At 37.6% G+C, this 12,285-nt stretch overlaps 1 protein-coding gene across 3 annotated transcripts in view; it reads right to left on the reverse strand.

Annotated features, from left to right (window-relative positions):
- ERLIN1 (ER lipid raft associated 1) overlaps positions 1-12,285 on the reverse strand; it is a 36,391-nt gene that overhangs the window by 21,462 nt on the left and 2,644 nt on the right. For all 3 annotated transcript variants that reach the window (XM_050805028.1, XM_050805029.1, XM_050805030.1), the window contains 4 exons: positions 7,894-7,940; positions 6,834-6,895; positions 4,604-4,729; positions 2,877-2,950 (listed from right to left, as the gene is read on the reverse strand). In XM_050805028.1, the coding sequence (XP_050660985.1) occupies positions 2,877-2,950; positions 4,604-4,729; positions 6,834-6,895; positions 7,894-7,940 (309 nt within the window). The remainder of the gene's footprint in view (positions 1-2,876; positions 2,951-4,603; positions 4,730-6,833; positions 6,896-7,893; positions 7,941-12,285) is intronic.

Below are 12,285 nucleotides of genomic sequence, written 5' to 3' on the forward strand. Positions count from 1 at the left end.
TATGAAAAACAGTTTATTTTTAAAAACGAATTCTACCCCTCTCAAAGGGTAAGGTTCAAAAACAAGTTATCTATATACAAATGCTATTTATTTACTTACTTATAGAGAGGGTTTTGCTCTGTTGCCCAGACAACAGTACAGCATGAACACAGCTCACTGCAGCCTCAACCTGCTGTGTTCAAGTCATCCTCCCCCCTCAGCCTCCCAAGTAGCTGGGCCTACAGGCACATGCCACCATATCCACCTAATTTTTTTAAAAAAAATTTTTGTGGAGAAGGGGTTGCCCAGGCTGACCTCAAACTCCTGGGCTCAAGGGAGCTTCCCACCTCAGCCTCCCAAAGTGGTGGGATTACAGATGTGAGCCGCTATGCCCAGTCAAAAGCAGCTTATTAAAAATCAGTTAGAAAAACCTTAACTAAAAAAAAGAGCAAAACCAACAATTTATAAATGAAATAAAAATGGCTGATAACCTAAGGTATTCAACTTCAATAATTAATACAAAATAACAGACTAATTTTCTCCAAAAGGATTAAAAGAGAAAGGGAAAGCTTGCATCTGCTAATTATTTGGGTACAATCATGCAATCAAATGTGTTAAAAACTACAGCTTACCAACACTACTAATGAGAGGGTGGGAGCTGCTAAAATTTTTCTAAAAGGTGATTTGGTAGTACGTATCAATAAGTCCCCAAACAGGGAATACACTTTGATCACCAATCCCACTTCAAGAATTTATTGTAAGACAGGGATTTAAAAAGATGTACAGAATATATAAGCTTGGTCATTTCAACATGTATATAATAGTAAAAAATTTGAAACCATAGAGATTCACTAAATATAACCATTAAAAGTAACGATTTACCAAACCTATATTTTTGTTTTGGAAAGATGTTCATAGACAATGTTAGTGAAAAAAGCAGGTATGGTATGATTCTGCTTTAGTTGACCATGTATGCATTTATATCTACAAACATTTGTTCATATATATGAAGAGTCAGAAAAGATACAACAAATGATGTTATCCCCGCTTAATAAGATTACTGGTGAATTTCATTTTATTCTTTATCATTTTCCTAGTATCTAACTTCTTTCTACAACATATATAACATGTGTGTATAAAAATTCCAAATTTATACAGAACAAATCAGTAAGCAAGAAAACAATCCAACAGAACACTGGGCAAAAGATATGAACAGGCGATCAACAGAAGAGAGTATAAATGACCAATAACTATATCAAAAGATGTTCAATCTCATTAATAACCAAAGGAATGCAAATCAAAGGGAGATATAATTGCCCACCCATCCATATGGTAACGATCAGTATGTCTGATTGCTTCCAATGTTGGTGAGTTCATGGGTCACAATTACTTGCACATATTGCTGTTAAGAATGTAGATTCGTACAGTCAGTTTGAAAGATAATTTGTACATACAGGAACATGTGTCATGAATGTTCATTACACTATTGTTTAATAGCAAAAAACTGGGAACAGAAAAATGGCTAATATAAGGCAAGGAATTCTAAACAGCTGTTGAATAAGCTAGATCTCTGAGTAACACCCTGGGCAGAATCTAAGAAGAGCTGAACTTCACATTCACTATCTTTAAAATCAAAAAGCTACTCCAGCTACAACTGACTTGAACAACTCAGAGGACTTTCCAAAGTTACCTCTGGATATTTCAAACTACCCCTTAACTCTGGTGGCTCACCTTCAGGCGCCTGTCTGAGATAATGACATTGCATGAATGAGGCCATGAGAAAAACCCCACCTATCTTTCGAGTCTGGTTTATGAGGAAGCACAAACACATACAATCACAGTGAGTGCACACTCTCAGTAGCAGTGGCACTGAGTGTAAAGAATTGAGAGACATGTGATAAGCTTTAGTTGCAGTAATGTTCATCACAACAATCAACAATCAACTGGTCTCCTAGAGCCCCTGTAAAAGGACACTAGAGAAGCCTCAATACCACTTCTTAGGTTATCTAGATTCAGAGCAGTGGCTTTCGAATGTTATTGACTGTGGACACAGTGAGAAACACATTTTGCACTGACACCCAATATAAACACCTACCCCCCCAGACTGTGAAACACAAGTTTCACAGAATATTTAATCTTACTACATGCCATTTCTTTTCTTATTCTATTTCATTTTATTTAAAATGCTGTTCATGACTCACTAAAGTTGATTTAAAACCCACAATCTGAAAACACAGTGACTCAAAAAAAAGCAGGGGTAAAACCTCTCACCATTCTATTTCCCAATGTCACCATCACCACTACCACTAAATTCACCTGCTACCTTGGTTTTACTAGGGCTCTCCCTCCCACTTGAAATACCTTTCTCATTCTTCCCCCATTTAAATCCAATTAATTTTTCCAAACCTACTTAAAATCTCAACTCAATCATAGCCCTCTCCTAGACACACTGTCTTCCAATGTTCTCTTACTCTTACAGCAATAATCATTCAATAGATTTATCTGTCAATTAATACTTTGTGATAACTATTCTGTCCAGAATTGTTCAAATCTTACACTTGAACTCCCTTTCCATAATCTTACTGAGGGCAGGGATTATGCTTACACTGATTTATAACCATTACTGTATCTTAGTGCTTCATACATGGCAGAAATATAAATTTGACTTCCTTGTAAGAGCCTCAGCTTATCAGTTCCCGCTAGGAGTTCACAAATGTCACCCATAATAAGCTACGAGAGTATTTTATTTTGGCAGAGATCTGAAGTCAAATTGAGAAAGGTATTCTATAAATCACCACAGCATCCCAAATAATTGCTGAATAAACAATCCAATGAAAGGAGGAACAAACTCAAAACTCTCAAAATCCCCAGAGAACTTCCCTAGGAAAAGAACTTACCTGTATGGTGAGACCTGGGGCCATGAGGTTTAAGTCTTTCTGCAGAGCTTGCTTCAGGTTTTCATCTATTTGATCTGTTTTTTAAGCCAAGAACAACAGATCTCATGATACTCAATTTTTTTTACACTGTATCCACGAAACAAAACTAATCACTATTAGACCTAAAGTTTCCACAGTACTATTCTTTTACAGAGCTTAAACTGCCTTTTCTTCTCTTTTGTGTGGGGAAAAAAATTGTGAGGAATTATTTAATAAATTAAGGAAGATGACAAGCAGATAGTCTGTTTATCCAATAAGTTCACCCACTAAATGTGCTACTTAACTATGGATAAGCTTATTTACTGGGTAACTTACTAGACTTATTTACTGGATAAACAACTACTGGGTAAAATATGTTGATCTAATAAATGGAGAATCTGGATCTCTAGTATCTTAATTCAGGGCTCTTACTCAATATGTATCCTGATTCTCAAAGAAAAGCAAATTTCTACCTTCAGTAAATCTTTACTCGAATTCCCATATAACTAAACTTCATTTCCATGGATCTCAGCCTTACTGTTATTTTGGATTTAAAGAGAGAGAGAAAGAGAGAGACAGAGAGAAAAGCTCATAGAAAAGTATTTGAAGTACACACAGCATGAACACTTGGGCTTGTAACCATGCACTTTCTCTTCACCTCAATGGTACTTCAGCTATTTAAATGATTGCTGGTGAGACAAAGCAGGACCCATCAGTTTTCTCCCATGCCACTGCAGTGGTTGACAATCACCAAAGAGGACTCAATTGATAGATTTTAAATTGATTACTCTTGCTTATTCCTTCATCTTAGAAATTCACTAAAAATTTCAGGAGGGAAAAGTGAGCTACCAACAGCAACAACTCATTGCCTGGTCAGAATTTCCACTATCATAAATGAAAAGCTAAGTTGTACAGAAGTGAGTTAAGAAAGCAGGGCTGATACTGCGATCCTTAGGAAGGCCTTTTGCAAACTGGTCCTTGTTTGGAACCTAGGAACTTGGATTTGTGGAAGGGTCCCACCATCCCCAGAGCTAATACAACTGACTTGCTGTGAACTGTTTATACAATGTGGTTTATGCCAAACACCTGCATTCCTTCTAGGAGTCTGGAATTTTGTTATGTGGTAGGCAGAGGGTGCCTACATAACCAGCCCCCAGTGAAAACCCTAGGCAATGAGTCTCTAATGAGCTTTCCTAGTAGACAACATTTGACATGTGTTGTCATAGCTTGTTGCTGTGGCAATTAGGCACATGTTTGACTCTTGGAAGCCTGCACCTGCTTTCCTCTGCACTTTGCTGATATGCCTTTTCCTCTCGCTGATTTTGCTTTGTACCCTTTGGCTGTAATAAATCTTAGCTGTGACCACAACTATATCCTGAGTCGTGTCAGTCTCCTACCAAATCATCAGAAATGGGAGCCTCAAGACACAGGTTTCTAAATTTTTCAAATTATCTATTAAAATAGTAACAAAGCTATTTTCAGTAAGTTATTACAGCAAAAACAGAATATAGTCTGTGAGTAGTTTTTCCAATCTCTACCAAATTATACAAAAATTTTTAAACTTAAGATAAAAAATATTTTAAAGACAACTGCTCTATGATAAATTCAGAACAAATGCTTAAATAGCACTAAGGTTTACCAATATCTCAATAAGTTGAACTAGATTTCCAGTTGGCTATTTACATATTTAAAAGAATTAAGACACTTACCAAACAATTCAATGTAAACTTCCTGAAGTGTGTGGGCACTGCAGAACTGGTTCAGCTCATGGTGGATTTTATTGAAGATTAAAGTCTTGTCATAATCTGCAGTATAGTTCTTCACGATATCAAACACTGAAGGAGAGGTACAACCCATGTTTGTTTTACCCAACAATGACTCAGGTACCTTCAAATTCAGCCAGGGTCAAAGTCAGGGTGATATACTACACACGAGGAAAAGTGCCAACAAAATAGTGAAACCAAAAACCACAACTAACAAATCTTGATGTGTTGCTTGTGCTCAATTTTCCAAATACCCTTGTATTTGCAATACTAATACCAAACACCTGCTGGTTAGCCCATCAAACAGGGGCTAACTTTAAAGTTCATACTAAAAAGCATACATTAGTTTGGAGGTAATAAGGAACTATCAAAGTTTTCAAGCAAGGGCATGACAGTCAGATTTACACTTTGGCCAGCAGTGTGAAGATGAACTGAGAGGCATAGAGATCAGAGGCAGGGAAAGCATAAGGCAATTACTGCAAAAGTTTAGCTAAGAGGTAAAGAGAGACTAAGCAAACTGAGGAACGGTAGAAATAAAAGAAGAAAGCAGCTGCAAAAGACCATTTTTTAAAAGGCAATTTTTTAAAGCTGTTAAAAAAGACACCAGGCTAGAAGGGAAAGGAGCAAATATTAACTGAGCTGGGCTTTATCTCAGGTAATTTACATAAATTAGCACTGAAGTCTCCTAAATTTGCATATCAGGAAACTAAGAACCAGAGAATTTTAGAAATGCCCCAAAAGGTACATACTAGACCATGTCAGAACCTGTTCTCTATCTATAAAAACATGCTGCTTTCTACTTCTGTCTTCAGATCCAAGAATTTGCTCCACTGGCCTTCCCATGTGGGATATTAGATGCAACTGGATTTCAAATCACAGCCAGGCGCGGCGGCTCATGCCTGTAATCCCAGCACTTTGGGAGACGGAGGCAGGTGGATCATTTGAGTCAGGAGTTCAAGACCATCCTGGCCAACATGGTGAAACCCTGTCTCTACTGAAAATACAAAAATTAGCCTGGTGTGGTGGCGCACACCTGTAGTCCCAGCTACTAGGGAGGCTGAGGCAGGAGAATTGCATGAACCCAAAAGGCAGAGGTTGCACTGAGCTGAGATCATGCCACTGCACTCCAGCACTCCAGCCTGGTGTCAGAGCAAGACTCCATCTCAAAAAAGAAAAAAAATTAATGGACAGGCCATTAATAAATACTTAATACCTAAATCATTTGCTTGATCATTTCCCAAATGAATTATATCTAATAGTTTCCTATTTAATCTCTGGCTAAAGAATCATCAGTCCCTTCCCTTTTTCAATCAAAATCCATTCCATTGATTTGTGATCAAGGAAAGGAGATGAAAAAAAAGACAAGGAAAATGCTTAATATCTGAAAAATATAATCCAAATGCACTTGACAGTAATACACCTGGCTCTCTACTCTGAAATCTTTTCACTATTTGTGCCTGTACTGGTGATGTGAAATTTATTATGACCTTACATCCCAATATATTCTTTTTTAGGTCTGTATTATGTCTTCTCAAGTACAATTAAAACCCCTGAAGGCAAAGGCTCTAACTTCATCTTTTTAAATTGTTCTTGCCAAACACAATATTCTGTATATACTAGACATACCAGTTTTATTAACAAGCATGCATCTAAAACGGCATATCTTTCTTCACAGCTTCTAATTAAGTTTTTGATTACAACAGTATCTACCCACCCCATTTCTGTAGGTTTTCATCTTTTATCAAGAAAATGCTTTCCCCACACTGAAGGCTCTCACACTGCTTTGCAAATTACAGCAAATATCAACTAGAAAATACTTCTCTTTGATGGCAAATCAGTGTGGGCCAAGGAATTATCAGTTACAGATTTCTAACACCTAAGGAAATTATCTCTCATCCTGACTGGATAAAATACTACTTTCCTATTCTAGAAATAACCAATGACCATCTTGCTCTTAGAAACACTAAGCTCAGGGAAAAGTAACTTATACAGTTGCATAAAGTCACCTCTGTCCAGAACTTCTGACCTATTTTTGCCTCTATTCCCCAGAAATTTATTAATCAGTGATCAATGAAGTCATAAAACTTTCAAAGTACCCCTCTATTCCTCAAAGAATCTCTCAGCTATAAAGCCTCTGGCTATAACTATGAAAACCACAGATAGATGGGTAACATACCTGCATAAGGAGCCAACATATTAACCACTTCTATTCGGTCAATATAGATCATGACCCCACCACTAAAAACAAAGAAACAAAAGTGTGAACTACTAAAGGCAATCCATAAAATACAGTTATAGACCTGTGGAGAAGCTGATAATCAAACATATTATTATTCACTTAAACACAGAGAGAATTCACTTCCCTTTTCATAGCATTTCTACCCCTCGATAGGTGTCAATGTCTTCTGTACACTTGTAATAGTCATTTAAAATAAGTAATTTAAAAAATACCTTGAACTTCACATTCTTCTTTTGATACAATTCAATGCAGTGATTATACCCTAGAAATAATTTGGACCCTGCTTGCCTTTCTTTCCCTAAACCTCTTTAGGACAGCAATTCTCAAAGTGAGGTCTTCAGACCAGTAGTATCAGCATCACACAGGAACTTTTATAGTTAGAAATGAAAATTCTCAGGCCTCACTCCAGACCTACTGAATCAGAAACTCTAAATTAGATGGCATTTAACACTACACATGAGAAGAAGGTGGGATGATTAATTTTAAACTATGTTTTATTAAGCATCTATTCTGGGCCAAGTACTGGTTAGGCACTTTCATATACAGTAATTCTAATCCTTACAATAACTCTGCAAGGTCGATTTTACTGCCTTTTATAAATGAGGAAACTAAGCTTTAAAGTGTCAATAAAGGAATCTGTTGGGGAAAGAGGTATATAGAAACTGTCTGTACTTTTTGCTCAATTTCACTATGAACCTAAAACTGCTGTAAAAAATAAAGTCTTTAAAAAATAGTCAATAAAGCAGATGCAGCAGTGCTAATACAGTTAGGTCTACTTGCTCTAAAACTCCAGTTTTTTTTTCAATAATACCCTAACGGTTCTTAAGATGGAAAAGCTCCTATTTGGAGACAGGCCTTTGCTCAAACAATGCTCAAATCAGAAATCCCCTTGGGTTCACTATCATGCCTATTTGAGAGATGTCTAAGTGATCATAGGTGTAGGAACAGAAACTCCATCTGAACTAAAGGGAGGCTGGTAGGCAAAGAGAAAGCTTACCTTGTTCCACAAGGCACATTTTTAACTTCATCAGTTTGTAGTGTCGTCTAGGGAGGAAAAGATATCTCATCAACATTCAAGAAACACATTGTCAAAAAACTACTGGTGCCAGAGGCAAATCTCTGGAGAGCTGCTGACAGTAAGTACAGCAGAGTTCCATCACAATTTCAGTTCCCAAAGATTAGCTTTCAGAATAGTCATTTCTTTCTGTATTCTAGTAGAAATGAAAGACTTGAGACAGAAAATATTTTACAACAATTTTTTTTCTTTTTTTTTTTGAGACAGAGTCTTACTTTGTCACCCAGACTGGAGTGCAGTGGTACAATCTTGGCTCACTGCAACCTCTGCCTCCTGGGTTCAAGCGATTCTTGTGCCTCAGCCTCCCAAGTAGCTGGAATTACAGGCATGCACCATCACGCTCAGCTAATTTTTGTATTTTTAGTAAAGACGACGTTTCACCATGTTGGTCAGGCTGGTCTCGAACTCCTGGCCTCAAATGATCCACCCACCTTGGCCTCCCAAAGTGCTGGGATTACAGGAGTGAGCCACTGTGCCCAGCCTACAGCGAATGTTTGAATCAAGATGCACTGGGAAAGGTTCAATGTTCAATCTGCTAATAAGTAGAAAGGACTCTTCCAGAGTCCCTTATCTGCCTGGAGCTGGCCAGGGGTCGTAAACAACACAGCTTGCTCACATAGATAGTCTGACTAGGACTTGTGCTCTGAACTTTGATTCCACAAGTACTCTAAGACTCAAAGCTGCCCTTGAACCCAACAGCAACCTTTCTTCTCTAAAGCTGTGGTCAACATTTCAGTTTAGTACCTAGTGATCTCTCACATGTCTTATTCAGTTTCCTTTTTAACAGAAGTACTACCACCAGTACTGCTTCCTCCTGGTGAACCAACAATCTGGTACTTAATTGCTTTGCCCATGTCACACCTTTGTTCAGATCCAGAATGAATGACTTCCTGCTGTACTCTAAGGCCTCAAATAGGTCAGCACCTAATGAGCACATTCTAGACACACTGCATCTTATCAAGCACAAAGCAAAGGAAAAAGGAAGCACAGTCCCCGTTCCCAAAGAGTTCACAATCCAGTACAATGCAATCCATCAACACGTACAAAAAAAACAAACCAAAACAAAACCAAAAACACAGATTATAAACTGAACTGTTAAGTGGTAAATTACAGAAAGTTAAAAAAACAGTAGTTTGAAAAGCTCTCTGAGGTGAAGGATTTACAAGCCAGGTCTAGAGTGGGAGAAATAAGAACAGATGAGGCAGAGGAACATCTTAAGCTCAATAAATATCCTACCGAAATACACACAGTTGAAGAAGACAATACATGTATAGGTGAACGAAAGTAGATAGGCTTGCCTGGAGCAGAAGGGGCAACTTGGATGAGAGATGAAATTCTGACAAGAGACCACGGTGATATTAGATAGAGGGCCCTGAATGCTGGCTGGGGAGTTTGGGCTCTCTCTAGTTCACCTTATATACAGTCACAAAACGAACCATTCAAAAATATGTTTCCTTAATTCCTTTTCTCATATGTGATGTATTCTCATTCTCCATCTTATATGGAGGTAAGAAAACCAGCTGGGAGGCTAAATAATTAATTTATTTAGATTAATTGAGTAAAGGCCATGAAATGAAAGCTGTCAATCCAGACATAATAGAGGAGGAATCTGATACTTGGTTGATATAAAATTTCAGGAGGGGAAAAAATAAAAAATAACTCTTGAGAGATTAGAATGATAGTTAACATTGGCGGTAACTCTAGGTAAAGTTAGGGGGATTGATGAAGAGACAAATTCTATTTATTTCCTTTAAAACATTAATTCAGTTTCCATATTCCACACCAACTTTACATACACATTCCTATTTAAACCAAAAGGATATTCTCTAGCCAATTTTCAAACTGAGAAGAACTAGAAAAGAGTTCAAACATTAGCCTGTTTAACACCCTATCTTTATGTACTTTTATATTTCTTTTATGTCCTCTTAAAAATTACTTTCCCAGTATGAAAGAACATTTATTTAAAAAGTGAATCTATGACTACTTTATGAAGGCTGAAGGTTTTCATATAATTTCTCTATTACTTTTTCTTCTTACATCATATATGGAATTTCACATTTATATACATTCCTTTCAATTGCCAAGTTTGTTAAACCATTTATTTGAACTATGTCTTCTAATATGTTCCAAAAATTCCTAAAAATAAATTTATGTCTTACTCTCCTATGAACCTTTTTTTTTTTTTTTTTTTTTTTGAGATGGAGTCTTGCTCTGTCACCCAGGCTGGAGTGCAAGGGTGCAATCTCGGCTCACCGCAACCTCGGTCTCCCAGGTTCAAGCAATCTCCTGCCTCGGCCTCCCAAGCAGCTGGGATTACAGGCACGCACCACCACACCCAGCTAATTTTTGTATTTTTGTAGAGACAGAGTTTGACCGGGTTGGTCAGGCTGGTCTTGAACTCCTGACCTCAAGTGATCTGCCTGCTTCGGCCTCCCAAAGTGCTGGGATTACAGGCATGAGCCGCCACACCCAGCCAAGAACACTTTTAAAATATGGTTTTATTAATATAATTATTTCCTAGAATGTTACTGTTTTACACATAAAGAACATTCCTATTTAGTCACACTGGCTGGCTGTAGCATGTAAAACTTTTTTGTAGATGCAAAGTATTTTAGTTTACACTGAAGTCTGTACTAATTTCATTTACATCTCTTATGATAGTTTATTACTAATATATACACACACACTATATATTTGTTATATATATATACACAATTAAACTCTCAAATCTGTTTACTATTATCTATATCTCCTTTATTTATATTTTTACATCTGTATGACTTAAACATACTAAGCATTAAAGCAGAGACAGATCTACCTGGCTTTGAACAAAATCTATTTGTTAGAGTCTTGATTTTTTTTTTTAAGAGATGGAGTTTCCCCATGTTGCCCAGACAGGTCTCAAACTCCTAGGCTCAAGCAATCCACCTGCTTCAGCCTCCCAAAGTGCTGGCATTACAGGTGTGAGCCACTGTGCCCGGCCTTAGAGTCTTGATTTGTAAGGGTCTAATGCTACCATTGCTAACATTATTATAGATTGTTTGGGCTACTCATGAGGTCCTGTAATTAAAACTCCTCCTTTCACAGAAAGTCTACAACAGTTAACCAATTTTTCCAAAGTCATGCCACCAACTGGTGGCAACGCCACGTCCCCACGTTCACTACACCACATTGCTTCCTGAGAAGTCAGCTCAATTTAACAACTTCCACCATAAATAGAAAGCCAGAAATATAAATGTGTTACAACTCCTGTCTTTAGAAAACTGGAGCCTTTCTGGAAAGAAAACACACAAAAAAACTTAGCAAACAATGCAAAGACAACAATATTAAAGAAAATAAGGCAAAGGGCCAAAATTTACAATACAGACTTTAAGAGCTACAGATCAGAAGAGGAAGAATCTGGGACAAGCCTTCAAAAGCCTGGCAAGATTTAGACAGAAGAGAAGGAATGGAGAGTGAGATGGTAGATAAAGAAGTGATGGCATGAACCAAGGAAAGAATGGGTAAAATAAATATGGAACAACATAAGGAAATCAGTCTGACTAGGGGAAGAATACATTTCACTTCAATAGACACATTTTCTTCCCTAAGCCATCTAAAACAGGTCGGAAGAAAACCTGGGGGATTTAAGAATTTATAATTAAACTCTCACTTAGCAGGAAGCCTAGACATAAGATTACAAGATTAAATAACATAGAATTTTCCTGAGTCCTGAAAAATTAGCAGCAGATGGCAGACAAACTTCTGAATCCAAAGATTTATGATCACACTGGGCTTGCAAAAGTGGTCACAGTCTAATCCTGGTTTTGTCATCTTGTTACATTGAAAGATACTTATTTTATTGTCTCCCATGGCCAAGACACTTTTCAACGATCAGACACTTATTTCAAATATCCTGAGATGCCATCAAAATATAACATTCACTAAGATTCCACATAAAATTGTGCTTAATATACCAGGCAAAAAAACATGAGGCAGAAAAGCTGTGTATAGGGCGGATCACGAGGTCAGGAGATCGAGACCATCCTGGCTAACACAGTGAAACCCCATCTCTACTAAAAAAAAAAAAAAAAAAAAAAAAAAAACAAAAAACTAGCCGGGCGACATGGCGGGCGCCTGTAGTCCCAGCTACTCGGGAGGCTGAGGCAGGAGAATGGCGTAAACCCGGGAGGAGGAGCTTGCAGTGAGCTGAGATCCGGCCACTGCACTCCAGCCTGGGCGACAGAGCCAGACTCCGTCTCAAGGAAAAAAAAAAAAAAAAAAAAAAAAAAATTTTGATCCTCCATGTTAACAGTAGCCCAGGAGCCTGCCTCT

The sequence above is a fragment of the Macaca thibetana genome, chromosome 9 (assembly GCF_024542745.1).
Source record: "Macaca thibetana thibetana isolate TM-01 chromosome 9, ASM2454274v1, whole genome shotgun sequence".
Classification (NCBI taxonomy): domain Eukaryota; kingdom Metazoa; phylum Chordata; class Mammalia; order Primates; family Cercopithecidae; genus Macaca; species Macaca thibetana.